This window comes from Lissotriton vulgaris, chromosome 1_1 (assembly GCF_964263255.1).
Source record: "Lissotriton vulgaris chromosome 1_1, aLisVul1.2, whole genome shotgun sequence".
NCBI lineage: Eukaryota > Metazoa > Chordata > Amphibia > Caudata > Salamandridae > Lissotriton > Lissotriton vulgaris.
In genome coordinates this window covers 283,056,626-283,083,456 of record NC_141685.1, presented here as the reverse complement: position 1 = coordinate 283,083,456, position 26,831 = coordinate 283,056,626, and the positions used below count along the sequence as shown (strand labels likewise).

The 26,831-nt window shown below is 45.0% G+C and overlaps 1 protein-coding gene across 6 annotated transcripts in view; it reads left to right on the top strand.

Moving 5' to 3' along the window:
• The window catches only part of RNF220 (ring finger protein 220), a 726,058-nt gene extending 700,110 nt beyond the window's left edge, over positions 1 to 25,948 (top strand). For 5 of the 6 annotated variants that reach the window (XM_086952315.1, XM_086952313.1, XM_086952312.1 and 2 more), the window contains 3 exons: positions 8,979 to 9,087; positions 18,404 to 18,478; positions 25,013 to 25,948. In XM_086952315.1, the coding sequence (XP_086808441.1) occupies positions 8,979 to 9,087; positions 18,404 to 18,478; positions 25,013 to 25,084 (256 nt within the window). In that variant the 3' untranslated portion in view covers positions 25,085 to 25,948. The remainder of the gene's footprint in view (positions 1 to 8,978; positions 9,088 to 18,403; positions 18,479 to 25,012) is intronic. The other variant, XM_086952317.1, reaches the window with a different exon arrangement.
• Positions 25,949 to 26,831: the final 883 nt, after the last annotated feature.

Here is a 26,831-nt window from a genome sequence, read left to right as displayed (position 1 = left end):
GAAAAGCATCGAAGCTTAGCACACAACTATCACTTTAGTGAGCAGATCTAGCACTGCTGTGGAGCTCACACAAGTGCACATGAGATGCAGCTCTTTCAGGAGACGAACCTGGGCATCAATAGCAAAAAACTGTACAGTATGGCTAAAAGACATTCCCAATGCCAATAGCTCTCACAGAGGAGAGAGCTATTGGCTTTATCAGTGTTTTTTTTTTACATTTTTGCTTCTGTAATAAAATCTGCAGGCGCACTTAGTGTTGATTTTCAAAGGTTTACGTAGTTCTCAAAGTAGGGTATAGTAAGCAATAAAATGCGTACATAGTTTAAAATAGGATCTGCAGAAGGATTTAAACATCTGCCAATAGGTAGAACAATAATAGGGAACAATTCTTCTTGTATAAAGCATTGACCTCCTTGCGGTTTCTGCTATAGTTGCTTTTCTAACTCTGTTTACCCCAGATCTTGGAAGCAAATAGTGAAGTATTTGTACATCATGTAGCACAACAGTACCACGAGCTAACCTGCTTCTGGGTGCCTGCTCACTGCACACTTTAATATCCCTGTCCAGCTTTCCTGCACGTCGAACGCAGCACTCTGCTTTACAAAAGTCAAGTGTGCTAAACGAAACCCTCCAACCTTCGACCGCTGACCAGCAGAGGAGAACGTAGAAGGATGGCGACAGCTCAGTCATCCTGCTTCAGGTTCTGCCTGTTGGGACCAAGGGCTAGGAAGTAAGAGTGGAACCAGCATGCTGCATATAGAGTGATGGCACTACGCTGCGCCATGGGCCATCTTCCACAACCTGATGCAATTTGCCGGATGGTCGCTTTAAATATGGCTTTGTGCTCCCTCTTCTTGACACAGTAATGACTTCAGTATGAGACTAGGGATGTGCTTGCTCACAGCTCCTCCAGTTCCCTTTCGTCAGTCTCTCATTTACACCCATCGGAACCGTGAAATCCTGACATCTGAGCATTTATGTACCTGTCACAAGGCCAGTCAACCTGTTCCAGTAAGTCCCCCCCACACCCCTTGCTGACAGTCTACTCTCATTCACTTCAGTGTCAGACTTTACACCCGCCGCTAAGTGGGCTCCACTCTCTCTGTGCATCCTATCTCTTTGCTGACCATATTGAACCATCAGTGGAACTTACTGACAATCTACAGACTAGTAGGTGTACAGGACCTTTCATCGCAACTTACATTGCAGAGATCTTGGCCAGATGTACAACCTTTCTCAGCAGTCGCAAATGAAAAATTGGGTCGCTTGTGACTGCTAAAAAGGGTTGTAGCATGTACAAACCTTATTTTGCGAGTCTGTAACCTATTGCATAGTGGCAAAATATGGTTTGCAAGTCACTATTAGGAAGGGGCGTGTCAAAGGCGTCCCTTCCTAAAAGCGAGTCGCAAGGCCAAGTAGAATTGTTTTACGATCGCATTTGCAGTTGCACAACAATCGCAGGACTCCTTCCCTTTTGTGACTGGTAGTGAGAACGTTTTTTTTAAGGGATTGCAGCGGTCTCACTGATCACAGCTTACTCTTAAAGAAAACCAGAAACATTTAATTTTTCTTTTTTAGAAAGCAGTCACAGATATGGTGGTCTGCTGACCCCAGCTGGCCACCATCCCTAGGAGTACTGGCAATTCCCCATGGGTCGCAAATCGTGAATTACCTCATGAATATTCGCAAGTCATTTGCGAGGTCATTTGGAATTGCTAAATGTGTCTGAGACACTTTAGTACATTCCGTTTTGCGAGTCGCATATTGAGAGTTGCAAAAAATTACAATTTGCGACCAGCAAAATGGAAGTCTTATATCTGGCCCCTTGTGTATTATCAGTGTATCTCTGCATGCAGTTTCAGGCACTGTATGTACAGAGTTAGCAGTGTAATGTTCCAAGGTAATGCACGTTGGATTTCATCAACATGACGAAGGTAGCACCTGGTGTTATGACTTGTGAACTGTATACTTCTAGAGCATTTGGTCCCTCGATGGAGTGTCTTTGTTATTTTATTTGATACTTCATGCCCTGGTCCCGCCCTCCACTGTGCATGCTTCTGTGGTCCTGTGAGAGACAACAAGGACCCCCTGATACCTTTAAATTTCCTGGGTCAGGGCAACATTTCAAGTGTGAGTAAATTACCCAGGCAAATAGAGAAACCAACTAGCACATAAAAAAGTAATCCACTACAGTTTGTACATATTTTAGAATACAAATTTAATACTTATTCCAGTTGCATACTGATTGATAAAATAGACATAATTACACACATAAGATATAAAAATTAGTTTGCATTATAACATATGCTCGATTACAAAATATAAAACAATTCATAAGTATAAAAAAACTCTTGGATGGTTTTACTGTATCCTGTCTGCTTCTGTGGTCATGCCTGCTCCCCTAGGCCTGATAAGATCCTCATCAAGTACCTCTCAACCAGGCAAGTAGTCCATGGGAATAGTTGTTTCTAAAAGGCGATTTCCTCACTGTCCGGAATCGTGACTAACTTTGTCCCCTTCTGGATCACCTGCTCACTTGTAAATCTCACCCCACCCCCCAAAAAAAATCTATTTTACCAGGCATCCTTCTTTTCAGGCAGTCATGTTTTGATGTTGGCTCGCCTGTGTATTCCTGACTCACTTGTAAATGTCAGCCCTCAAACAACTCTCTTCTGCCAGGCCTTTACCATCTCAGGAAGTAGTCTTTTGCTGTTGTTGGCTCACCTGTGTATTTTTGACGTGCTGGTAAATGTCAGCCCCCAAAACAACTCTCTTCTGCCATGCACCGTCCATCTCATGCAATCATGTTTTGCTGTTGATGGCTCGCCTGTGTATTCCTGATTCACTTGTAAATATCAGCCCCCAAACAACTCTCTTCTGCCAGGCATCCTCCTTCTCATGCATGTTTTGCTGTTGGCTCTGCTTTGTATTCCTGGCTCGCTTGTTAATATCAGCCCCCAAACAACTCTCTTCTGCCAGGCATCCTCCTTCTCATGCACGTTTTCCTGTTGTTGGCTCTGCTTTGTATTCCTGGCTCGCTTGTAAATATGAGTCCCCAAACAACTCTCTTCTGCCAGGCATCCTCCATCTCATGCAATCATGTTTTGCTGTTGTTGGCTCGCCTGTGTATTCCTGATTCACTTGTAAATAACAGCCTCCTAGCAACTCTCTTCCGCCAGGCATCCTCCATCTCATGCAGTCGTGTTTTGCTGTTTTTAGCTCGCCTGTGTATTCCTGGCTCACTTGTAAATATCAGCCCCCAAACAACTCTCTTCTGCCAGGCATCCTCCTTCTCATGCATGTTTTGCTGTTGTTGGCTCTGCTGTGTATTCCTGACGCACTGGTAAATATCAGCCCCCCAAACAACTCTCTTCTGCCATGCATCCTCCTTCACATGCATGTTTTGCTGTTAGCTCTGCTTTGTATTCCTGGCTCGCTTGTATATATGAGCCCCCAAACAACTTCCGCCAGGCATCCTTCATCTCAGGCAGTCGTGTTTTGCTGTTGTTGGCTCGCTTGTAAATGTCAGCCCCAAACAACTCTCTTCTGCCAGGCATCCTCCTTCTCATGCATGTTTTGCTGTTGTTGGCCTGCCTGTGTATTCCTGACGCGCTGGTAAATATCTGCCCCCAAACAACTCTCTTCTTCCAGGCATCCTCCATCTCAGACAGTCGTGTTTTGCTGTTGTTGGCTTGCCTGTGTGTTCCTGACGTGCTTGTAAATGTCAGCCCCCTAACAACTGCCTTCTGCCAGGAATCCTCCATCTCCTGCAGTCCTGTTTTGCTGTTCTTGGCTCGTTGGTGTAGTCCTGACGTGCTTGTAAATGTCAGCCCCCCTAAACAACTCTCTTCTGCCAGGCATCCTCCATCTCCTGCAGTCCTGTTTTGCTGTTCTTGGCTCGTTGGTGTAGTCCTGACGTGCTTGTAAATGTCAGCCCCCCTAAACAACTCTCTTCTGCCAGGCATCCTCCATCTCATGCAGTCATGTTTTGCTGTTCTTGGTTTGCCTGTGTATTCCTGTTTCATGTGTAAATGTCAGCCCCCAAACATCTCTCTGATGCGAGGCACCCTCCATCTCATGTAGTCCTGTTTTGCTGCTGTTGACTTGCCTGTGTATTCCTGGCTCGCTTGTAAATATCAGCCCCCAAAAGACTGTCTTCTGCCAGGCATCCTCCATCTCATGCAGTCATGTTTTGCTGTTCTTGGCTTGCCTGTGTATTCCTGTTTCATTTGTAAATGTCAGCCACCAGACATCTCTCTTCTGCCAGGCATCCTCCATCTCATGCATTCATGTTTTGCTGTTCTTGGCTCGCCTGTGTATTCCTGTTTCACTTGTAAATGTCAGCCCCCAAACAACCCTCTTCTGCCAGGCATCCTCCATCTTAGGCACATATATGTTTGTTGTTGGTTCATCTGTTTATTCTTGAATAGCTGGCCACTAGCAGTTACCAAACTCTTCCCTCCTACCAGGCACTCCCTCCTACCAGGCAGTCTTGTTTTTGTTACCGGTTTGCTTGTTGTTTTCCAGGCACTTAGTTATCTGATGTTTTGTCAAGGGTGAAGCTATCCTTAGACTGTATGTCGTTCTGCTGAGTGACATGCATCCAAGGACCTGTCCAGTAGCCTCATAAATGAGGGTCCAGGTGTGGACAGAAAGTCTCGTAGTACTGGTTTCTCCCATCCCAGAAAAGAGCACTGACTGGCCCTCCTCGAAGAGCCCAGGGATCCTTCAGACAGCATGTGTATGAAGGACTTGTGCCTTGGGGAGGCAGAGGAGGTCTAGTCTGCAGCCAGTTGCAGCTCCCTAGTTTATTTAGGACCCTGGTTTATTTAGCTCCAGAGTGAGAAGTTTGAGTGCGTAATTGGAAAGTTCCATCTGCGCCGTTTTACACCTCTTACGGCACCGAACAGAAGTTAATCCTTTCATTGTGGAAGAGGCGGGTACTTGTCGGTATTAAGTGCGAAGCTCGCTGCTTCATTACGGTCCTGCTTATTGATTCTCGAATACTTCCATCTTTGCCTTCGATGCAGGATGTAAACACATTTGTTTCCTCTTGAGAAGCGGCTAGCTGCCGCTCTTCTGCGGGTGTCCGGGAAAGGCATCCCCCTGGCTGATTCAGGAAACTTTACACACGCTGATATTGAGGGTTATCTGCTTATTTCACTGCCAGCTGTAGTTCGCTCAGTCCAGTTTTCTCTCTGCTCTTTACTGTGTGTCCCCAAGTTTTGTATTTATTTATTTTTTATTCTTTTGGTTTCTCCACCACTTCACACCGTGCACTGTGTGTCGGCTTTTGCATTCTCACAAAACTATGATTAATGCCACTCTTTCACCTTCACTCTTGTTTACTGGTTCAGTTTTGGACTGGCCCCTTGAGAAGTCTGGCGCTGCCAGATGGGCCTGCTTGAAATGCCCAGTGTGTTGGACAGTGTTTGGTCCTCTGGCCGCCTTGTAGCCGCCCCTCGCTTATGGAGGAACCCACTGACTTCATTAGCGACCAATACTCGCAAAGTGGTAATCAGATCTTCGTTGGTGACTTCAATCTCCACTGGGGCTCGTCTCAAGACTCTGCTGCGAATTTGCTGGCCACCTTCCTCTCTGCAAATGATCTTATCCAACACTGCACAGAAACAACACACTCTAAGGGCTCAATCCTGGACCTTGTTATTTCAAAAACAGACATGCTTACTATCGCTACCCCTATTCATGTTGACTGGTCTGACCACTTCCTCATCCCATTCTCTCTTCACCTATCACACTCTATAACTCTCTGCCAACCTAAGAGGGTTACCTCCTGGTTCTGTGACACTAAAAATATAGATCTCGGTCCTTCTGTGAATCAGCTTTGCTATCCCTTCCGAGGCTAGACCCAAACCTAGATGTTAACGAACTCACCTCTCAATGCCTCACAGTCCTTGCAGTCGAAATCAATAAAGTCGCTCCTCTCCAAAGCAAAAAGAAAAGACCCACTCCTCCAGCACCTTGGTTCAACAAATCCCTATATGAAGAAAGGAAGTTCCTAAGATTCCTGGAGAAACAACTGAGACAAGCGCCCTCCACTGATAATTTGCCGACCTTCGTTCAGCAAGATCTGAGTACACAAGCACATCTTCCTTGGAAAAGCGACGCACTTCAGAGCCCTCCTCGACTCAGCCAAAAATAGCCCCAAAAAACTATTCGATCTCCTCAAGAATCCAAACTGCTCTCCCCCAACCTCCAAGTTGGAGGAGTCTACTAAGAAAGCAGCGGAATTCGCTATACTCTGACGAAAAAGTAAAATCACTTGTGGATCAGGTCAGTCATCCTACCCCTCCAGAGGACCGCAAGTCCTTAGCCATTTGGCAGAACTTTGACCCCATCTCTGAAGATGCCCTTCTCAAATGCATCCTCGAAACAAAGCCCTCCAACCATTCTCTTGACCCCATCCCTAGTGCCATTGCCATTGACTTCTATACCCATTCTCTGTCCTATTGGATCCCTCTGGTTAACCTCTCCCTCTGTCAAGGCTCCCTTCCTGTTTCCTTCAAAACTGGGCAGGTCACCCCTCTGCTTAAAAAACCGACTGCTGATGCGAACTACCTCAACAACTTCCGCCCCATCACTAACCTACCTTTTCTTGCGAAAATCACAGAAAGATGTGTAGCGAAACAACTCTCTCGTTATATCAAGGACAATAATCTTCTCGACAACTTCCAGTCCGGCTTCATTCAAAACTGCAGCACTGAAACAGCCCTGCTGCAAGTGATTGATAACGCGCTGCGGATACTTGATTCGGGGGAGTCTTGTCTTCTTATTCTCCTTGACCTTTCTGCAGCCTTTGACACTGTCAATCACAACACTCTCCAACAGAGAATGGGCATGGAGGGCACTGTGCTTAAATGGTTTGCTTCCTTCCTCTCTGATAGATCCCAAATGATCAAAATAGCGAATAGTCTTTCATCTCCTTTGTTGGTAGGTCAAGGTGTTCCTCAAGGCTCTATACTTGCACCCACATTGTTCAATCTTAGAACCATTGGGAAATCTCCTAAGTAAATCCGGAATCCACTATCATCTCTATGTGGACGACACTCAAATCTACCTCAAGGTTGCCTCCACTCATGATCTCTCCATCCTAAGCTCTACTCTCGATTCCATTCAAAACTGGATGTTAACTCATCAACTGATTCTGAATCCCTCTAAAACTGAATTCCTCCTCCTCTCCTCATCACTTTCTCCTCCCCTGGTTCAATCATGGATGGATCAGAGGAATCTACTTAACATTAAACCAATCATTGTCGACAGCGCAAAATCCCTTGGTGTCATACTCAACACAAAACTCAATCTACTCTCCCACATTAATTCCATTGCAAAGTCTGCTCGATACCAGCTGCGCCTTCTTTGGGGGATTCGTCGCTTCTTCCCGGAGCATGACCTTAAAACCCTGGTCCAATCGCTGGTTCTCTCCAGACTGGACTACTGCAACTCTCTTCTTACTGGCCTCCCCAAATCCCAACTGTCCCAACAGTTCTCCATTCAGCAGCTTGTTTCATATATGGGGCCAAAAGAAGCGACCACATCACACCCATTTTATCTACCCTCTGTTGTCTTCTCATCGAGGCAATATCTATGTACAAGACTGCCTGTATCATCCACAAAGCCTTGCACTCCTCCTCTCCTAGCTACCTGGCGTACAAACAAACTCTCTGGAGGCTCTAGACCATCACGTAATGCGGAAAATCTATTGCTTAAACCTCCCACTTTCAAGAAGGAAAGGTCGATGGCCCAATCCTTTTCAGGCAACGCTGTGAGAATCTGCAACTCACTTCCGCCTCAGCTCCGGACCACCACCTCTTCCCAGGCCTTCAAAATTGAACTCAAAGCTCTCCTTCTTCAAAGACACTTCCAAATGTAATTCACACCTGCTCTATTATCCTTCATATGAAATTCTGTTCTACATGACTATAGAAGTGTTAGATAAGCGCTTCAGGGGAATGGGGTTATAGAAGATTGCACCTATCCTACGTCCTGTATTTATACAGATTTTTTGGTGCCACGGACCCCAAAATCTCCCAGGACAGAGAACTGTCCTTACATACAAGCACAATACAAAATTCGTCCAGCACACTCAAACAGAAAATAACCAAATTCTATATACACATATTAAATATTCAAAGGCAGAATAAGTGGTCGTATGGAAGTTCATTCAAATGAACTTCCACAAGACCACTGATTCTGCCTTTGAATAATTAATATTTTCTGTTTGTGTGCTGGACCAATTTTGTATTATGACTATAGAAGTGCTTTCCCAATGTGTTCTTGTGGTTTGCGAGTCTGCCATTTATTGCAGTATTATACTTCTACTTGTATTGTGTACTCCATTGTAACATGCACACGACACTTTCCCTCTTGAAATGTATCGTTTGCTACCTCTTGTATTTTGTTTGCTTTTGATACATGCAGAATTACCACCATTGCCTCATGTAACTAACGTTAGTTCTTGTGTTTTGAGTATCTGCCATTTAGTGCAGTATTATACCTCTTTTTAGACTTTGTACACTTTTGTAACATACACACGTCACTTTTTTCCTCTTGTAACGTATTGTTTGCTACCTCTTGTATTTTGTTTGCTCTTGATACATGCACAATTGTCACTATTGCCTTGTGTATCGTAACGTTTGCTCTTGTCACATGCGGACTTTTTTCCTCATGTTTCACTACTGTTCCTATTGTGAAGGGCTCTGACACCTTCCGGTAAAGTCTGCGCTATATAAAAACGCTTAAAATAAATAAAAAGTCACAGGACCAAAACACCCCACACACCACTGGCAGTGCTACGCTGCGCAACAGGCCACTCCGGTTCTGCCTCGGTCCACTGCCTTCACTAATCAGTCAATCCTTTTCCTACCTTGTCTCCCCTGCATTCCCGCTATCCTGGATGTTTCGTGCCCTGCTTTTAGTCTAGCTACCCCTCCTGACTGTTTTTTCCGTCCTTTTTGTAGAATTACAGAAGACTCTGCCGTGACCACGTTTGAAGCACTCAAGGCCCGCATCCGAGAACTCGAGAGGCAGCTCTCCCGCGGGGACCGCTACAAATGCCTCATTTGCATGGTGAGTTGTGTTCCATCCTGGCCATCTAGAAGGAAATGTGTATGCATTGTTTGTCTGCAGGAGAGCGGCTGAGAGGATGCTGGGTGGTGGGAGCACTGACCGACAATCTTGTACCTTGGGCCCCATCGTGTCTATGCACAGCTCGCTTCTTCGGAACAGACATATAGGTGTCCTGTGTTTTTTTGTATTCTCTGAAGCTCTCCCCATTTTAGCATTGAACACATTTTGTGGTGTCTTTTTTTGTGCTGATTAATTTGCTGTCTAGGTTCTGCGTTGGCTCCGTTCAAGCTTTTACATCTGGAAAGCATATATTCTGCATGAGTGGACTATAGTAACCTTTTGCTGCTGGAGGTTCTAGAGACCGTGTATTTTTCCCACACTTCTTCTCCGCTCTGAGGTTGGGCTCCTGGGTATTTATTTTTCCGTAGGACAAATCACATGTAGTGATGGTGGTCTTACGGTTGAAGGGGTGTCCATGGGCAAGATCTTCTCCCTCAACATCCATTGTGCCTCTGATGCCGCTGACAGTCTACCGGGGAGTTAGCACCAGCGGGGTTCAAATCGAAGGACCAACAGCTCAGTCTCCTCAACCTTCCATCTGGTGGAAAACACCTATTTGAGGCCCAGGTTGATTAACTAGAAGATGGAGAAAAAATGAAAGGACACAGTCATTGCAAAATCATTGGGTGGTCTTCAGACTTTATCTACTAGGGGGCAGCGTCGAGGAAGAAGGAAAGCCACCTCCCCTGATCCGCCTTACACCTATAGCAAGCAACAGCAGTCCTTCCACCAGCAGGCGAGCAGCGGCTACACCAAGGGTGTCTGCATGAGGTAAATCACCCCAGATCTGTGGGTTCTTGTAGTCCTTCTCCACAGCTATTACTTTGAACTTTTCACACCACCCTCCAGCCCTGAAAACATGCCCTTGGCATTGAACATCTTCACCCACTCGAAGAAGAGGTCAAAAGCCTTTTTAATGGCGCCCTAGAGGGGGTGCTCCATCACCACTGTGGTAAGGACATCTGCATTCTCTACTTCCTCATGATAAAGAAGGATGGTTGCCTGAGGTCAATCCTGGACCTATTCCCGAACAGCCTCTAACTTCTCACCCAGATCCTAGGCCAAATCACGTGCCTAGACAGCTCAGCCTTGTGATCGCACCGAAGATCTTTGAGTCTGGCTATCTTCGTCTTCCACAGGAGTGCAGGACAATCCTGCTTTATGCCAGCAATAAAGATTATTCTCCCCGACAACCACAAGACAACCGGTAGAAAAGCTACAGCAATCTACCCCCACAACAGAAGATGATTAAAGATGTCCTACCTCAACTAAATTCAGCCCTGATGAAGACCTGTGTATAAATAAAGTGTGTTGGTCCCACGTTCATAAAGGTCGAAACGCATCGGCTTACTTAGTGGATCAGAGCTAACCAAGATACCAAAGGATGCCGCTTCATTCAGCCAGTAGAGTCTGAGCAGTCTGACTCACATCAAAAAGGTGCCAAGCAGTCTCTGACCCCTAAAAGGACCCTATAAATAGATAGTGCAGAGAACCAAGCGGGACTCTGTTCCAGCACCCCAAATAAAAGTAGGACACAACGAGATCTAGGAAATCATACACTGTTGGTATTTTTTGATATGAGTGTCAAATGTATTTCAGTGTATAAATTAAATGAAACACTATGATATATAGGAATACCTGAGTGTATTTGTTTACTGATGTTGAATACGTAAAATATGTTTAGTGAGTAATGTAATGTATATATGTGCTTTTTATAAATGTTATGTCTATTGTGAAACATTGAGTACATTTTGTTATGTATAAGGTGAGGGATACTTAAACGACAACAAGTTTTTGAAGAAATAAGAAAAAATAAGAATGCAAGCACAAAGTCAATAAAAGGGACTTTTGTGGCAGAAAATTAATTGTGGTTTATGGTGTCAGAGGTATAGCGTTTGTTGAAATATAAGATATTGATTCCGGCCTCTGTCCTCCTTAATTGAGTCATTCCCCCCAGTTAGATATTCAATAGTACGTTAAAGCATTTCAGGGCCGAATGCAACTGTAAACTCGATTTTTTTTCCGGTTTTTTGACATCAGTATTTCTTGGATTCATATTGCAGTACCTATACCGGCCAGTTTGTGCTCTTGGGTCATTTGTATTTGCTTCTCATTGCCTATTAGCCTTCTTCCCAGAATCTGTGCAGTATAAAGCTCTGTATCAAAGGGCTCCATACTGGAACAGTGTTTCGGGTGCTACTGTGTACTGAGACTACAGTATCCGCTCAACTCGCTCTCCTTGTACTGGGGAGCCATGCCCTCTCACTCATCATGCTGCTGATTCGTCCATTGGAGGCATGAGATTTTACTGACTTGGTATTGGAGCTCCATGGCAGTGCAGTTGTGTCTTCAAAAAAGAGCCCTTAGGGCACCAGCAGCAGTGTAGCGACTAGTTACGTGTTTCTTCATAGAAACCTACGTGCTGTCATTTGGGATACAGTGGAATGAATGTATACTGAGAACATGTCATTTCTACTGCTGTGCTTGGAGGGACTCTTGCTTGCACATTGCCCTCTGCAGTATTTTACTTTTCTATTCACTACTGAGGGACACGACAATCGGTGATAAATGAATAATAATTTGTCATAGCAATCCTACTATTTACTACTTCTCATCCGTCCAATAGAGTACTTCATTGTAGCAATCTGAGCATGATTCGCACAGTGATTTCTCGAAAGTGAGCCGGTGGGTCACCTTCTCATGTGTCCTTTGAATGGCTGCATCCTGTATATAGTAGCAGGGATTGTTTCTCAGACAGATGCTCTCGTTTAGATACTTCTCATTTGGGAGATTAGGAGGCACTTTGATTTTGCAGCGTGACATTTTTTCTGGATTCTCATGCAATGCATTGTTCTGCCATCTAGTGGTTGGGTCTGGACTTTTTTTTCCTCATAGTAGACACACACACACACACACACACCACACAACACACCCACACAACACACACCTCCCTCCCTGTCAGTTTCACTTTTGTTTACCATCTCCAGATTCTTTTTTTTCCGGCATTGAGTCTGGAAGCATTGTGAAGATCTCAAAAGCTACAGAAACAATATGAATCAGCAAACTGGGTTTTTCATCAAAGAAAATTGTAATTTGCTGATCTCCTGTGAGGCCTGCACAGATTTTTATTGAAGACACTAAAGCACAGGCATTCACATTACGCAATGCCGTGGCAAAAAGAAACGGCCTCACTTAAAGATTTGGAGTTGTCGAGTGAACAAGTTGACGTTGAAAAAAGAATATAGGCAGTCAAAAGGAAAATGTGTACAGTTAACACTAAAAAAGATGGTAGCGGTAGAGCTGAAAACTTTGGACTCCTGACAACAAAATGTCACTAATCGAAGGAAAACAAAGGCACAAAGAACCCCTCTGGTCCCAGACAGAGTATATCGCAGCTGGGAAAGCTTCTGAAAATACATAGACGGCGAAAGATTATCAGAGCCAAAAAAAAGACAGCGACTCCTCCAACAGGAGCCGAATCTTCCATGTCAAAAAAGAGAACGAAACCTACACTCTATGCCAAACAATGCACGCTCAAAATAGAGCACAAGAGACGACGGCTTGTAGCTGAAATAGCTGCTGTCCTTTAAAAGAAAACATAATTCAAAGCCTACTTACAGGCATTTTGAATATTATCAAAACCTTTGATGGCAGGTACAGGAGAGAATAAAGGTTCGGGGGAAGTGGACCGGAGCCTCAGGAAGGACATGAACTCTTTTACGAGAAAGAGGAGACAGAAGGACATGGTCTTTTTAAATATCTGGAAGAACCGAAGGTGTCGAAGAAGAGTGGCAAGATCTCGAGGCAGACTCTCCCAAGGAAGTTCTAGACACATATCCTTCGAGGCCCTCGCCCCCTGATGATCTGACCATTCACAATCCACTAGTCAAAGTCAGCTGAACGCTATGGAGTAAAACTAGACGAAGAAAATGCACAGACCTGTTTCTTACTGGAGGCACTAATACCCTCTGAAAACAAAAACAAATTCCTCACAATGCTCACAAGCACCTTGTATCAGGGAAGAGAAGCGTTAAAGGAGCCAGCAAACCTGCAGGTCAGTGACTCCCCAGGGTGGAGAAAATACAGAATTACTACTTTAAAGACCCGCCATACATCTGGGTCCGTGTGGTAGTGGACTCCATCATAGTAGGTACAGCCAGAAAGAGGGCAAATATTCCAGCCACTTCTGGGCTTCCTCCGGATAGAGCAAGCAAAAGGATACAAATGGTGGAAAGAAAATGTTAAAGAGGAGCCAGCAACCAAGTGGAGAATAGAAAACTCCAAAACCTTGCTAAACCGATATGGCCATCAAACCTGGGAGGAGATGGCAGTGTTGATGAAGCACCTGCCTGAACAATATCAAGAGAGAAAATGCCCTAGCTGAACAGGGAAAAAGCATAGCCAACCCATGCCTAAAGTCTGCATTGGATGCCGAAGACACAGCGGAAAGACAATTGGTAACTAGAACCACATTAAAGACTGCATGCATGGCTAATAATATCAGGCTTCAAAAACGAAGTGAAAGCCAACATCATCAACAGCCCTTTCAATGGGAAACATTTTTTCGGAAAGTCAGCAGACAACAGTGCAGCAGATTATAAAGGATAATGATAGAGCCAAATCAATAGGGGCCCACAGTTTATGGGCTAACAAAGGAGATCCACCCCCACTGGAAGACCTTCAGGAAAAGGTGGTTTTCAAACAGATGATTCTCAGCAAATCTTTCAAACCACGAGCCATCCAAATACTGAGTCACAGAAGTGACGCCTCCACCCACCATAGAGACAATCCTTTTCTAGACAAACAAGGGGAAGAAGCCTGCCGTCAAGAGGAACGACATCAACCTAGTGACTCAGTAAAATTGGACTTCCACCCACCCACCCACACATAACACCAGAGGAGGGAAGAATAGGAGACTTCCTCCAGGAGTGGAGGAAGGTGACATTGGACAGATGGATCCTCAGTGTAATCGAACATGGATACTGACTGTGTAGAACTGGAAACTCCCAACACACAACCCAAAACACATATTTAGGAAGAAATACCGTAACTCCAAAGAAAGTAAAGGAATTGCTATAAAGGCAAAAAGCAGAAAAACTATTCTCCAAATAGAAATATCAGACATTCTTCCTAATCCCAAAACTAAAGGAACTGTAGCCAATACTAGACCTCACCTTTCTAAACAACTTTATAAGAACACAAAGATAAAATGACAACCCTACAGGAAGTCAACTCACCACTCCAACTAGGGGATTACATGGCAACAATAAACCTAAAGATGGCTATCTACACATTCCAATGAATCCAGAATGCAAAAGGTTCTTGCTGTTTGTTATCAGTAAAAAACACATTACCAATACAGAATACTGCCCTCTGGCATAAAGTCCGCTCCCAGAGTATTCACAAAGTACCTGCCAACTGTAGCTGCTCACATGAGGAAAAAAGGTAATATGTGTGTATCCCTACTTAGATGACTGGTTGGTGACAACAAGTGCAAAAACTACATAACAGTAATGGCCCCATTACATAGATTCATAATAAATGGTGAGAAGTCTTCGCCTACGCCAGAATAACAGAAGCTGTACTTAGGAGTGAAAATAAACGCACTCCAAGCGAAGGATTTTCCATGTGAGAAATGAGTCTAAGCTATAACTCAAAAAGTTCTCTGTTACCGGAAGGGTCAGTCTGACAGTGAGCACTGTGGTGAGGTTATTAGTAATGATTGCGTCCTGCATACCACGAATACCACATGCAAGGCTACACATTAGACCAATCCAAGAAAGGGTACAGAGCCAATAGTCGCAAGCAGGGGGGAGCTGGGAGGATCTAGTCCTTGTCAAGCAAAGAGTACATGAAGAAATTAGATGGTGGAACACGACAAATGTAACGGAAGGAAGACCCTTTATGACAACAGCTCCAACAGTGACTATTACCACAGGTGCCTCACATATTGAAAAGGGTTACTCATATGGGAAACAACATCAAAGGAATATGGAAACCACAAGGATCAGTCCAACATATTTAACAACTGGAGTTGAAACCAGTGTTCATAGCCTCAAAAGCCTTTCAGCAGCAATTGTGGAACAAATCCATACAAATTCAGACAGACAATACAACTATTTACCTCAACAAGCAACAGATCTGGAAATGGGCCTTTCAGAGACAGATAACAATAACCGTGATACACTTATCATGAGTAGACAACGTGGTAACAGACCAGAATCCATCTCAGATTAATCAAACGGTGGTAGAGAAAGTGTTCAAAACGTGAGATATGCCAATACTTTGCATCCAGCCACCCACACACTCACACCCTTGCAAATGTGCTGTTGATAAACTGGTCAGGGATATTTGCTTACTCTTTTCCCCCGATCACACTATTCTCGACAAATCTACAAATAAAGACTATCACATATGACGCTCATGCTCATAGCTCCACAGTGGGTAAGACGAAGTTGGCACTCAGATCTAATGGAGACGACACACATGTATACACTGCCTGTGTTACAATACCTGCTGTCCGGTGGAAGGAGGAAAGGTTCTTCAGCCAGAACCAAACACATTTAGTCTAGTGGCGTGGCTCTTCAAGACATAGAATTTAGTCAGTTGGGACTACCAGAAAAATCAATGGCAATCCTCAACAACTAGAAAATGTTACACAGCAAAATGGGAAAGATGCACACAATAGAGTCCAATACACAATCTGCTTCAAAATAAAACTTGAAACTACAGTGATCCAATATCTAACACACCTGTTAGGGGAAAGCCTAACTTATGCATCATTAAAAGTACATCTGGCAGCAATACTAGCCTACACAAGGGGTTGCATAGGAAGAAGTTTGTTCACTGCCCCAATAATCAAAAGACTTCTGTAAGGAGCAAAAAGAATAGCACCACCAAGGAGTACACCAACACCCACATGGAATTAAAATGTAGTACTGAGAATTTAATGAAGGAACCTTTTTGAACCAATCCATAAAGCAACCTTAAATTTTTTCATGCTAAAAACAGTGTTTCTAACAGCCATGATGTCGCTTCTTAGAGTAAGTGAGCTACAAGCACTCGCCATACAGGAACTGTACATGCAGATACACAAAGACAGAGTAGTCATGAGGACTAGCCAACGATTCCTTCTAAGGGTCATATCATAGTTTCACATAATCCAAGCTATTCGAATATTAGGTTTTTCCAAGATCCAAAGACTCAAGCAGAGAGAGCTCAATTCGCAGTCAACAGTAAAGGTGAACCATTTACAAATAACACCATTGCAATGTGACGAACACAAACAACTTAAATATGTCACAAAGAAGCCGGCGTGCAACTAGAAGTCAAACCAAGAGGGCACTCAACAAGAAAGAAAGGAGCAACAATAGCCTTTCAGACCCACGTTCCTCTTCACGACATATGCACAGCGGCCACGTGATCATTAATACACACGTTCACAAAGCATTCTTGTATTAATTTACAAGTGAACAGAAAAGCTCAAGTAGGGCAAACAGTTCAAAATCCTCTTTTTACAAGTTCAACCTCATATTCAACCCACCCACCACAATGAAGAAACCGCTACAATATCAATGCAGAGCATGTGAATCCAGAAAATGTTCACACTGAAAAACAAAATGGTTACTTACCTGTAGGAGTAGTTTTGCAGCTTGACAAATTTTCTGGATTCACATGCAAGTAATGAGGCAGCACAATTCAACGGAGTCAAGTCCTACAATACGATAACCAGAAGCTCGCACAAAAGAAAAAACTGACGATGGCGAAGATGCATCTGACGCAGAAGAGGCTGGAACAAGCACCAAATGGTGGGGACTGCGACACCCAGCAGCAAAAAAGTAAGGGTGAGCGTAGTTGGTGTAGTACTACTATATGGAATTCCACGAAGTTGAGCAAAAACTCTGTGAATTTCATTTTGTCGGACTCCCAATTAATAAAACAGAAACCTCATATACTTTTGTTAAAATAACCAGTATCTCTGTCTTTACATGCTGAAATGCATATAGTCATTTCACGAAAATGAAAATTTAACAAGCAGTGAGAAAGGCGATGATTTGGGATCCTCCCTAACCTAGGGAGAGAACCAAGCAGATACCTTGAAAACAAATAGCACATCTTGCTGAACGATTCGGTCGTGGTCCCATCCTCTTAGGACCACCCCAAGCACAGTTATGGGCAAACATACAATCCCAACCAAAGGTACTGCAAAGCATTATGGGACAAGATTAGCAGTGGGCAGTGAATATTATAGTATCCAATATCAAAATAATTCTAAAAAGAGCTGCAGCTGTCCCTCACGAGTCAAATGCAAAAGCATTGAAACCCTTTCATGAAGCTGCAGTTCCACTAGTCGTTATTAGGGGTCCCTCATGAGTCAAATGCAAAAGCATTTGATTTGAGGGACACCTAGCAACTACTAGTTGAACTGCAGCTTGATGTAATAATTTCAATGCTTTTGCATTTGACTCGTGAGGGACACCTAGTAACGACTAGTTGAACTGCAGTTCTTTGTAGGATTATTTTGATATTGGATACTATAATATTCCCTGCCCACTGCTAATCTCGTCCCATAATGCTTTGCAGGGCCTTTGGTTGGGATTGAATTTTTGCCCATAACAGCTTGGGGTGGTCCTAAGAGGATGGAACCACCACTGAATCGTTCAGCATGATATGCTCTTTGTGTTCGAGCATCTGCTTGGTCATCCCCCTAGGTTGGGGGACCTCAAAATCATCACCTCTCTCGTTGCCTATTTTTCATTTTCAAAGTTCACTTTTGTGAATTGATTAAATGCTTTTTAGCATGTAAAGTTGCTTTATCAAAGCATTTATGGGTGCAGTTTAGTAGCTGACTCCGCTATGTGGAGGAACGGAGTTTTTGCCTGAATTCTGTGTTTTTAATGGGACGTGTAGTTAGTTTTTAACGAGATGTGTAGTTAACAAATCTCCGCAAACTCCGCTAGCGGAGCTGAGTTCATTGCCCAGGCCTACAAAAAAGGAGGGAGGGAGGGGGCTCCTACTAGAAAGAAAAAATTCCAGACCCAACCACTAAATGGCGGAATAATGCACAGCATGTGAATCCAGAAATTTCTTTAAGCTGCAAAACTAGTCCTACGGGTAAGTAGCCATTTCGCTATACCACGAGGAATCTTCTGCTTTGGTTAGCTTGGATCCCTCCATACCTCACTTGTAGATATATAGCACTCTAAATGATTATGGCTTGTCTTCTCGGTAACACATCCTGTCTCTTTTCTTCCAGGACTCGTACACGATGCCCCTCACGTCGATTCAGTGCTGGCATGTACACTGTGAGGAATGCTGGCTCCGCACTCTGGTGAGGGCACACTTGATTTCTTAGTCCGGTCCTTATTTGTGTTTTGGGACAACCTGGAAGAAGTGTTTGGGAAGCAGATGTTTTGAAACATTTGTTTGTGTTGCTGTCCTGCTCCAATTAAATTATTGTTCAGTTAAATATAGTTCAATCCTTTATTTTTGTGTTAACTGCTTCTTGCCTGTATTTACCAGCTCCAGACTGGTGTTGCAGCAGTCTGGAGCTATTTGAAACCAGCTTGGGCTTCAGGCTTTGAATTCGTCGCTCTCTTTTGTTGTCTTAATTATTAGTAGTTAATTATAATCTGCTGTAAACACCTCGTTTGGAAGAAGGCCGCGTAGGGGCTTTCAGGACCAGCCGTGCAGCAGACACTGGCTTAACTGTATTCAGAATGTGGCACTGAGAAAAAGAGCGGGTTCATGCATTGAAGAGGTGGCTAAGATAGACCTGCCTTGGCAGAACACAGTAGTGGCACACTGCATTAATAGTAGAGTATATTAGGTTCTCATTGAGGTGCAACAGAACATATCATGACTGAGGTGCAGTCCAAGCGCAGGAGTAATGCAGGGGATTGGTTGAATGTGGAAGATGTACATTTGCAGGATGTTGCAAACTGCTGGAGGTAAAACTGGCTTGTAGGCCTCAGAAACCTGAAGTAGTTGGGCTCCATTGACTGGCAGTGGGTTGACCATGGCCTGTGAGGCTTGTTACCAGTATTCATCTATAATCCTAGCCTCGGGCCTATTTGCGTTTAGTTTCCATCAGTTTGTGCACTGCTAGTAGCACCTCTTGGGCGCCACAACAAAGAAGAAATAGTAGTAAAATGAGGCCTTTTTACGGGTGACCTCATCAGAACGCTAGGTCTGGCAGTGCCACTGGTTGATGTCTTCGAGGAGGTAGAAAAGGGTTTGTTTGCATATTTCAACTAATCCATCCCGTTGCAAGAGCGCTATATAGAGAAAAGTGACCAAATGGATTGTCCTTACAAATAAGTTAGCTATGAAATTGTAGTGCTGGCCCTACAAGTGTAAGGAAAAGAGTAAAAGGAAGGGGGAGATGGAATCGAGAACAAGTAGGACTGTGCTGGAGAGACGGCATTAGCTTCTCCAGTACAGACTGAGCGCAGAGCTGTCCCCCACTACTGCATTGGAGAAAATACATGGTCAAGGACACTGTATATCACTAATGCCTTTATTACGTTGCAAGACGCCATTCCAGGCTGTGTGAATTGTAGCTGAATGGGCAAATGGAGACTTGACCAAGCGACCACAGGGGCGGTCGCAAGCTGTGCGCACGCTGTCCGGTCGCAAGCTGTGCGCGCGCTGTCCGGTCGCAAGCTGCGCGCGCTGTCCGGTCACAAGCCGCGCGCGCTGTCCGGCCCACTATGTATTGCTTCCCCAGGTAAGCACATGAAGAAAGCGCGGGTCTAACTGCAAACAGTGCCCTCCATTCTTCACTGTTTTTTCGATTTCATGAGCCTCGTCTTCCCATCTCCAAGCTATCGGCGCACCTGGTCCACCAAGGAGCACTGCCATCTCCCGCTCACCTCAGTTTATATTGTAGGACCCCCTGGTAAGAACTGGAACCCCTTAAGCTAGTGCCTCTACCGCACCAACCACCTGGGTATCGTGTCCGGCCATTCCGCCGTTCGTTCTTTAGCACAGAGCCCTGTTTTTAAGATGCCGCTTTCTAGCGCCAGGTGTCTGTCTGCCCGTCCTCTCTGATGTGATGGGCTTCGCATCCAACGCCTTGCCTGCCTGCCACGCAGTCTCCAGTCGCAGCTGGCCACCACTGGGGCTCGCACTGCCCATTCCAGCTCCGCCGGGCAGGGGCGGCCACCACTTTCCACCTCACACGTAACCGCTTTGGCTCATTTGCCGTTTCCTCTCGGGCTGGGTATTTGTGGGATTGAGGCCGCGCCGATCCCTCGTTAACGAAGGCCCGGGGACAGGCAGGGTGTGGAACCCGCCAGCCGCGCCGAGAACTTGGCACTCCTGCCGGGAAGCAATTAATAAGGGCCCTCTCATCTGTTCCCCAGCCCGGCACTTTATTACTGGCGAGACTTTTGCACTGCTCCCACTTTTAGAGGGCTGAAATGCAGCGCGCCTGGCCATGGCTTGTTACTAATGGAACCATTAAAACGGAGCCCGGGGCCGCTGTAAAGGCCTGGAATCCCCTGCTGCTTTTGTGTCCCGATCAAAGTCCCTGTGTAATCTTGTTAAGGCGAGTGTTTCCTCCACGGGCTCGCCCCGCAGCCCCCACTTTCTTTCCTCCCCATTTATAAATGTAATGACTTGCACATAGCAGCTGGCCGCAGCGCTTTAATAACTTTCCAAATCTGCATTGTTCCAATTAAGGTATCTCTTCTCTCCCTCCACGAACAGAGGTATTTGTTCTTTTAACAAGCCCGAGAGCTGTGGGAGAGCGTGTTTAATAATCGCGGCCGCGTCTCCCTGAAAATATGAGTGCACGCCGCAGCCCCCTTCCGGGCACAGGTTTGGTGGAGCGAACGCCAGCGCGTTCCTTCGTTCCCCCGGCATTGTGTTCCTCAATAAACAATTTGTTTAAGTTTAATAGAAGCAACGGGGAAGAGAATTGTACTGGCAACTCGGGCTTTTACAGCAGGCACATGAAAGCACACGCAGACACCCAGGGGAACGGCTCGAGGCAGGTGTGACTTACTGTAAAACATTGTGCTTTATATTTGTATTTCAAGGGAACAGTTTAGTGGTGCCAGCTGGCAGGTGTTGGCGTTATGCGGAGTCCCGCTTCCGGCCCTGGTCCTTGCGCGCACTTTGCGTGCACGTGCACGTGAAAAGCTTTTGAGCTGCCTCTGGGCTCCAGGAAGGGGCCTCTGTCTGCACCCTCTGCAAATATGCGTTGGGAAACTCTGCACACGATAACCGTCTCGGCGGGGGACAGAAAGGGCTCCCACTGTGCAGGTTTGATATTATCCGCCCTTAGGGTTGTGCCCAAAGAGACAAAGATCCGCTACCGGTGATTAAACCCTGCCTTTGTCATGTTGTGTGAGAGGGGGTAGAGCGGAGTCTGCCAGGCCCATAAGCTGATGCGGTTTACTGATGGGTACTTATAAGTGTAGATTCCTCACCCTTTGACTATCAAGGAACTGCTCTTGTGTGCCAGTGGAGGGTGCCGTCAAACTCTAGTAGACTCCTATTGCCTCTGGAAGAAATGGCACGGGTCCCATGTCTCCACGGCCTTTAAGCCGTGCTGCGACTTTCGGAAGCAGATGCTGGTCACAGATCCACACAACGTTTGCCTTGGGTGTCTAGGTTGTGGTCATGAATTGAAGTATCTGACATGTGCTCCATGATGTACTGGAAGGCAATCATGAAGCATGAAGGGAGACTTTAAATTGCAGGACAGATTGTACTCGAAACAACGGATTTGCTCCAGCTCCAAGCCAGGGGCCATGCCTGTACCGATTCCAGATCTCGCTCCAAGTGATCTGATAAATCAAAGTTCGACTTGTGCCGTTAGCGAGCACTCGTCTCCCTCTCGCCACTTGCACACACAGGTGAAACAGCAACAATTTAAAGCTACGACTCTGCAGGTTTCGTTCAACTCCAAGCCCATCCCATGGTTGGTCCCGGCATGCTCCGAACCTTTCAGGCCATCATTGACCCTGTAGCAGATGGCATTCAAAGAGGTCATGCTGCCGATTTTTAATGCAGTGTCAGGTTGGACCCATAGTTTTACTTCCCCTGGCACTGACTGACCCTTTTGGTCCCTATAAGCAACACAAGTCCTGATTGATCTGGCGCTGACTCAGACTCCGACGTTGCCTGCCCAGGATTCGCGCTCGGTGCCAATTTCCAATACGAAGCCAACATCAGCTTGCATGAGGCCCATGTCTCACGAAGAGGTGGCCCAAGCGCAGCCTCTATTCTTGGATGATACCCTGCCTCTTCTTTGTTGCCAGTACTACCGGATGCTGGTGGCTCTGTACAGCTGTGATTGTGGTGTACTTGAAGGCTCTGAAATGTTCCATATAATGATGCCAGTGAGTAGGTAGACAACTTGCTGCCCTTCATTATTCTGATGCTGAGCTATATATGAATTTATCAAATGTTACCTCGCCAAACAGCTCTCAGAGGAAAGTGCCTCTTTTGTGGGTTTTTTTTGCAGGTAAGTATAAGTACTATATCAATAACTGCCAACTGAGACAAAAGCACAAACCTGTTTGTGGACATTTGCCCACTCGGCCTGAGCCCTTGTTACCACTAAATGGGGTTTTAAGAGACTCTCTTGTGGCATCATGGGCAAAACTCTGTACAGCTCCCTCGGCCATTTGCTCTATAACTAGGCAACATAGACCATCCAATGGAGAGTTGCTCTTTCTGACTCTGCACCCAACTTCTGAGAGCTGGGTGGTCCAATCTTTCACAAGTAAGGTCAACCTTAATGTATTCTCTTGTGCGTCATAGACATTTACGTTTTTTTAATATTCTGTAGTTCGAGCACCGTTTATTGTAGGAAAAGTCAGGGTTATTCAAGGGAAGAATGAGGAGCTGGCAGTCAGGCCATGGGTCCTGTTTATGCGGCACACTTGGTGCTGCCAGCCATGTTAATGTTCATGAATGGAAAACCTCCTTCCTAAGGGGTAGGGTGCCTCCATAAAGACCCAATCCCTGCATATAGCAATAAATGATGCCTGTAAGTTCACTCTTCTCTTTCTTAGAAACACAGCTTTGTTTTTCTCAGGCTGCACATTGGGTTTGCACAGAAGTACTGTTCATGGCAGAATTACAAATAAAATGTTGTTAAACCTAAAAAATGTTTGTCTATGTGGGCGTGTAGATGCTTGCCTTATTTTAAGTTATTTAACATTCCAAGATTTATCAGATCTCTGCACATTTAAACTAAGAAGAAGCATTTATTAGAAAGTATCAATGACATCTGCCTGCGATTTAGTTCGAAATTGACATAAGCATTTCTATAATTTGTAAAATGCCTTTGGCATATGTCGGTGATTTTTATTGCTAGGTCATGACTCAGGCTTGTTTGCTATGATTATTTTATTTGGAAAAAAAAGTTTCATTACTTTATAAATGGCTTATTCTTTGCTACATGTGAATGAAGGTATATAAATACATTTGTGTCATGCCCTAGAAACTGACCATCAGTCGATCATGCGATCACTGGTCTTGTGATTTGTGGATGTTCTGATCACTTATTTAGTGTAGTTTGATTTGTGTAAACTCAGACATCATTGTTTGATGGTAATCCTTTTTGATACATAATTTTATAGACCATACTTTTCGTTTTCTTAGGTCCAGGTGGTGACCACTGTGAATACACGCATATTGGATTCTAAGTAAATTAGACCTCATACATGACACGAGCCCCCTTGCCTTGTGAAGTACCATGCCACACATGTACCCAAATACATTCTTAGAGGGGTGGCACGAGGCAGCAGAAGTCAATATTCCCCCATGGCAGGGATTCCCAAACTGGGTGCCGTGGCTCCCTGGGGAGCCGCCAAACCTAGCCAGGGGAGCCGTGCACCAAGCACTTTAATGTTGAAGGGTCTGTTGGCTTTAGTTAAACTAATTAGACTTAAATGCATGATGACGATGATTTGTAAGTGACCTGTCTAAAGCTGTAAACGTAGTGCTTAATTGATGGCATGTCGAGGGAGATGACCTCCATATTTCACTGGATACCCATGTTCCAACGCTCCCAAAGTAAGCGGAAGATGCCTGATTTATTTTGTTAGACTCGTTATTTGTTTCGTTTTTTCCCAAATGCATTTTACACCAATGCAAGTTATCAGGAATGTACAGTTGTCCTGTCAATTAAACACACTAAGTATTATTAAGTATTGACATTTGTACTTGAATCATAGGTACTTCCAGTCCACATTTCTTTCAGGCCTGGTCTCTCCTGGAGCACAGGGAAGTACAACACCATATATGGCTTAATGCCAACATTTGGAAGCAAGAAAGAGGGACGTTTACAAAAAGAGGAATTTATTTTACTTGCATTGATTTGGAGGCCATTTTAGGGAGGATACAGCAAAAATAAAGCTGCATGTGGTTTACAAAATCATGAGTCACCCTGCTGAGACAAGTGTGTTTGCAAGTATGAGATGGATAGAAATGGAAGTGTATGCAAATATTCTTCAAACGCAGAAACACTTTCGCAATGGGGCCTATATGCATAGGGGTGCTATCTGGCACTGTAAGTGGGTTATAGTTTGAGAGGGTACTCTAAAAAAGGCATGGGCAAAGAAGTGTAGCTAGGAATATTTTATTAGAAGCGGTTTCTTAGTAATACGGAACACCCTGTGTATATGATTATGATACCTTCATCCGCTTCATCCCAATCCTGTTCAGGCAGAAAAATGCAAGTACTCCAGAGACCGGGCTTACAACACCCCATCCCCCCCCAAAAAAATAGCAGTGGGGAGCCATGGGCAATGGCCAATGGGTCAAGGGAGCCATGGGTCGAAAAAGTTTGGGAACCACTGCCCCATGGGGACACCTTTTGACCAGTTTTCTTTTGTCGTTTCAGGGTGCAAAGAAGCTGTGCCCCCAATGCAACACCATCACATCCCCAGGGGACCTGCGGCGCATTTACTTATGAAAGACGCAGGGGGCGTTGTGGCCAGACCCGTGGAACAAGCCCCCCATCTCTCACTTCTGGAGACTGAGTGGCTCCTCTGCAGAGGAGGGACGGGAGGGCGCAAAACTTTCCAGACAATGTTATACCTAAAAGGACTCCAAGTGAGCAGCACGTGACAATGGGACAGGAGCGTGCCGGGGCTTCATAGGTGTATTTAACCGGTACAAAGAAGAGGGCAAATGAACCCTCGGCTTCACAATCTTCCACTTCTTTGGGAGCCGTCGTGGAGACGTTTGTGCTAACACATGCTGCGTGTGACCCCGGAACCGCTATCCCGGCCCTCCCCCCGACTTCCGGCCTGTGATTGTTTACATCTCAAACCCTGCCAACGCTGGACTATCTAAAGGAGGAGCACCCACGCCGCCCTCGGCTTCTTCATCACCGCGGACAGTGCCACAGTCCTGGGGGTGGGGAAGGACGGTACCATCCCACCGCACCGGGGGATAGTCAGTAACCTGTAACTGTGTTGTCTTCTTTTCTTGCGATCGTCTCGTGAACTAAGAAAGAGAAAAGGACACGTAAAGACAAGTGTATAAACGAAGCACATGTGATATAAATTATATATGTTTACAATGTTGTGTATAAATGGAATAGACTCTTGAAAACTACATACTAATCCGTGGCATTGTTGTTCTCTGATTGCATTTTTTATTTTGTTAAGCATTTTATTGAAGGACAACCTTCAAAAATGAAAAGCCGAGAACATTAAATGCATTTTTCTCAGTTCTGCAATTGTTTTGACAATAGGAAAGGGGAAAAATGAAAGGAAATAAACGAACGTGTATATATGTTATATATACATATAATAATATAAATGGTTTAATGTTATGCCGTGTATTTTTCTTCATTCCAGCCAGCAGCTAAGTACATATTCTTTGCAGGACAGGGTGGCTGAAGCAGGAAGTTGTTGATGAGCTGTTGCTAGGGGCGTACTCAAAGTCACCCGATTCTAAAAAGGAAGACCATTGCTTCTTAATTTTTCCTTTCAAAAAGGGTTATTGTATCATGACCGGCTGCGAGGTAACAAGTTCTGAATAACCATAAAATCTGTCCCTCATGCCTATCACACTCGTCCAGAGCAAGTCAGACTCCTGAAAGTGCCAACTTGTTGGCCTTCCTCTGTACTCCTACCTTCCGCCAGACAAAGTACGCATTCTGCCTGAGAACTCTTTATAACCTTCATGACCTCGCTCTCGCATCTGCCGTCACAAGGGCAACTTGCAAATCCTTTATTGTGGATGATGAATGCTATCCCACCAGCTACTGACCCCACAGGCCACCAGAACGTGCCTTCTTGGAACCTTCGCTTGACTAACCTACCTGTATGTGTTATTCCCCAAACCTTGCTGTGCTGCCTACAGTCTTGCTACATCGCACTACCAGGTCCATACTACTGGAAATAACTTCGTGCCATCTCCTCTTTCTGCTTTAAAAACTTCCTTTTAGACTCCCCTACTCATGCTCGAAAGTGGCCTCAATTCTTTGGAACTCATTCTTGCACCTGGCTGCACCCACGTGTACCCCGTAATGTGTGTATGTCACGTTGTCTAGCCTGTGTATTGTCCTCCAGTAAACACACTATGCATCCAGGATAGACACAAACTCTACTGTCACCCGCACGATTTGTGACCAAGAGCGTCTCTTTCCAGCTAAGTAAATGTCCACTTAAATAAACGGAAGAAACGGGCTCAGGGTGCCAGGCCGTCCC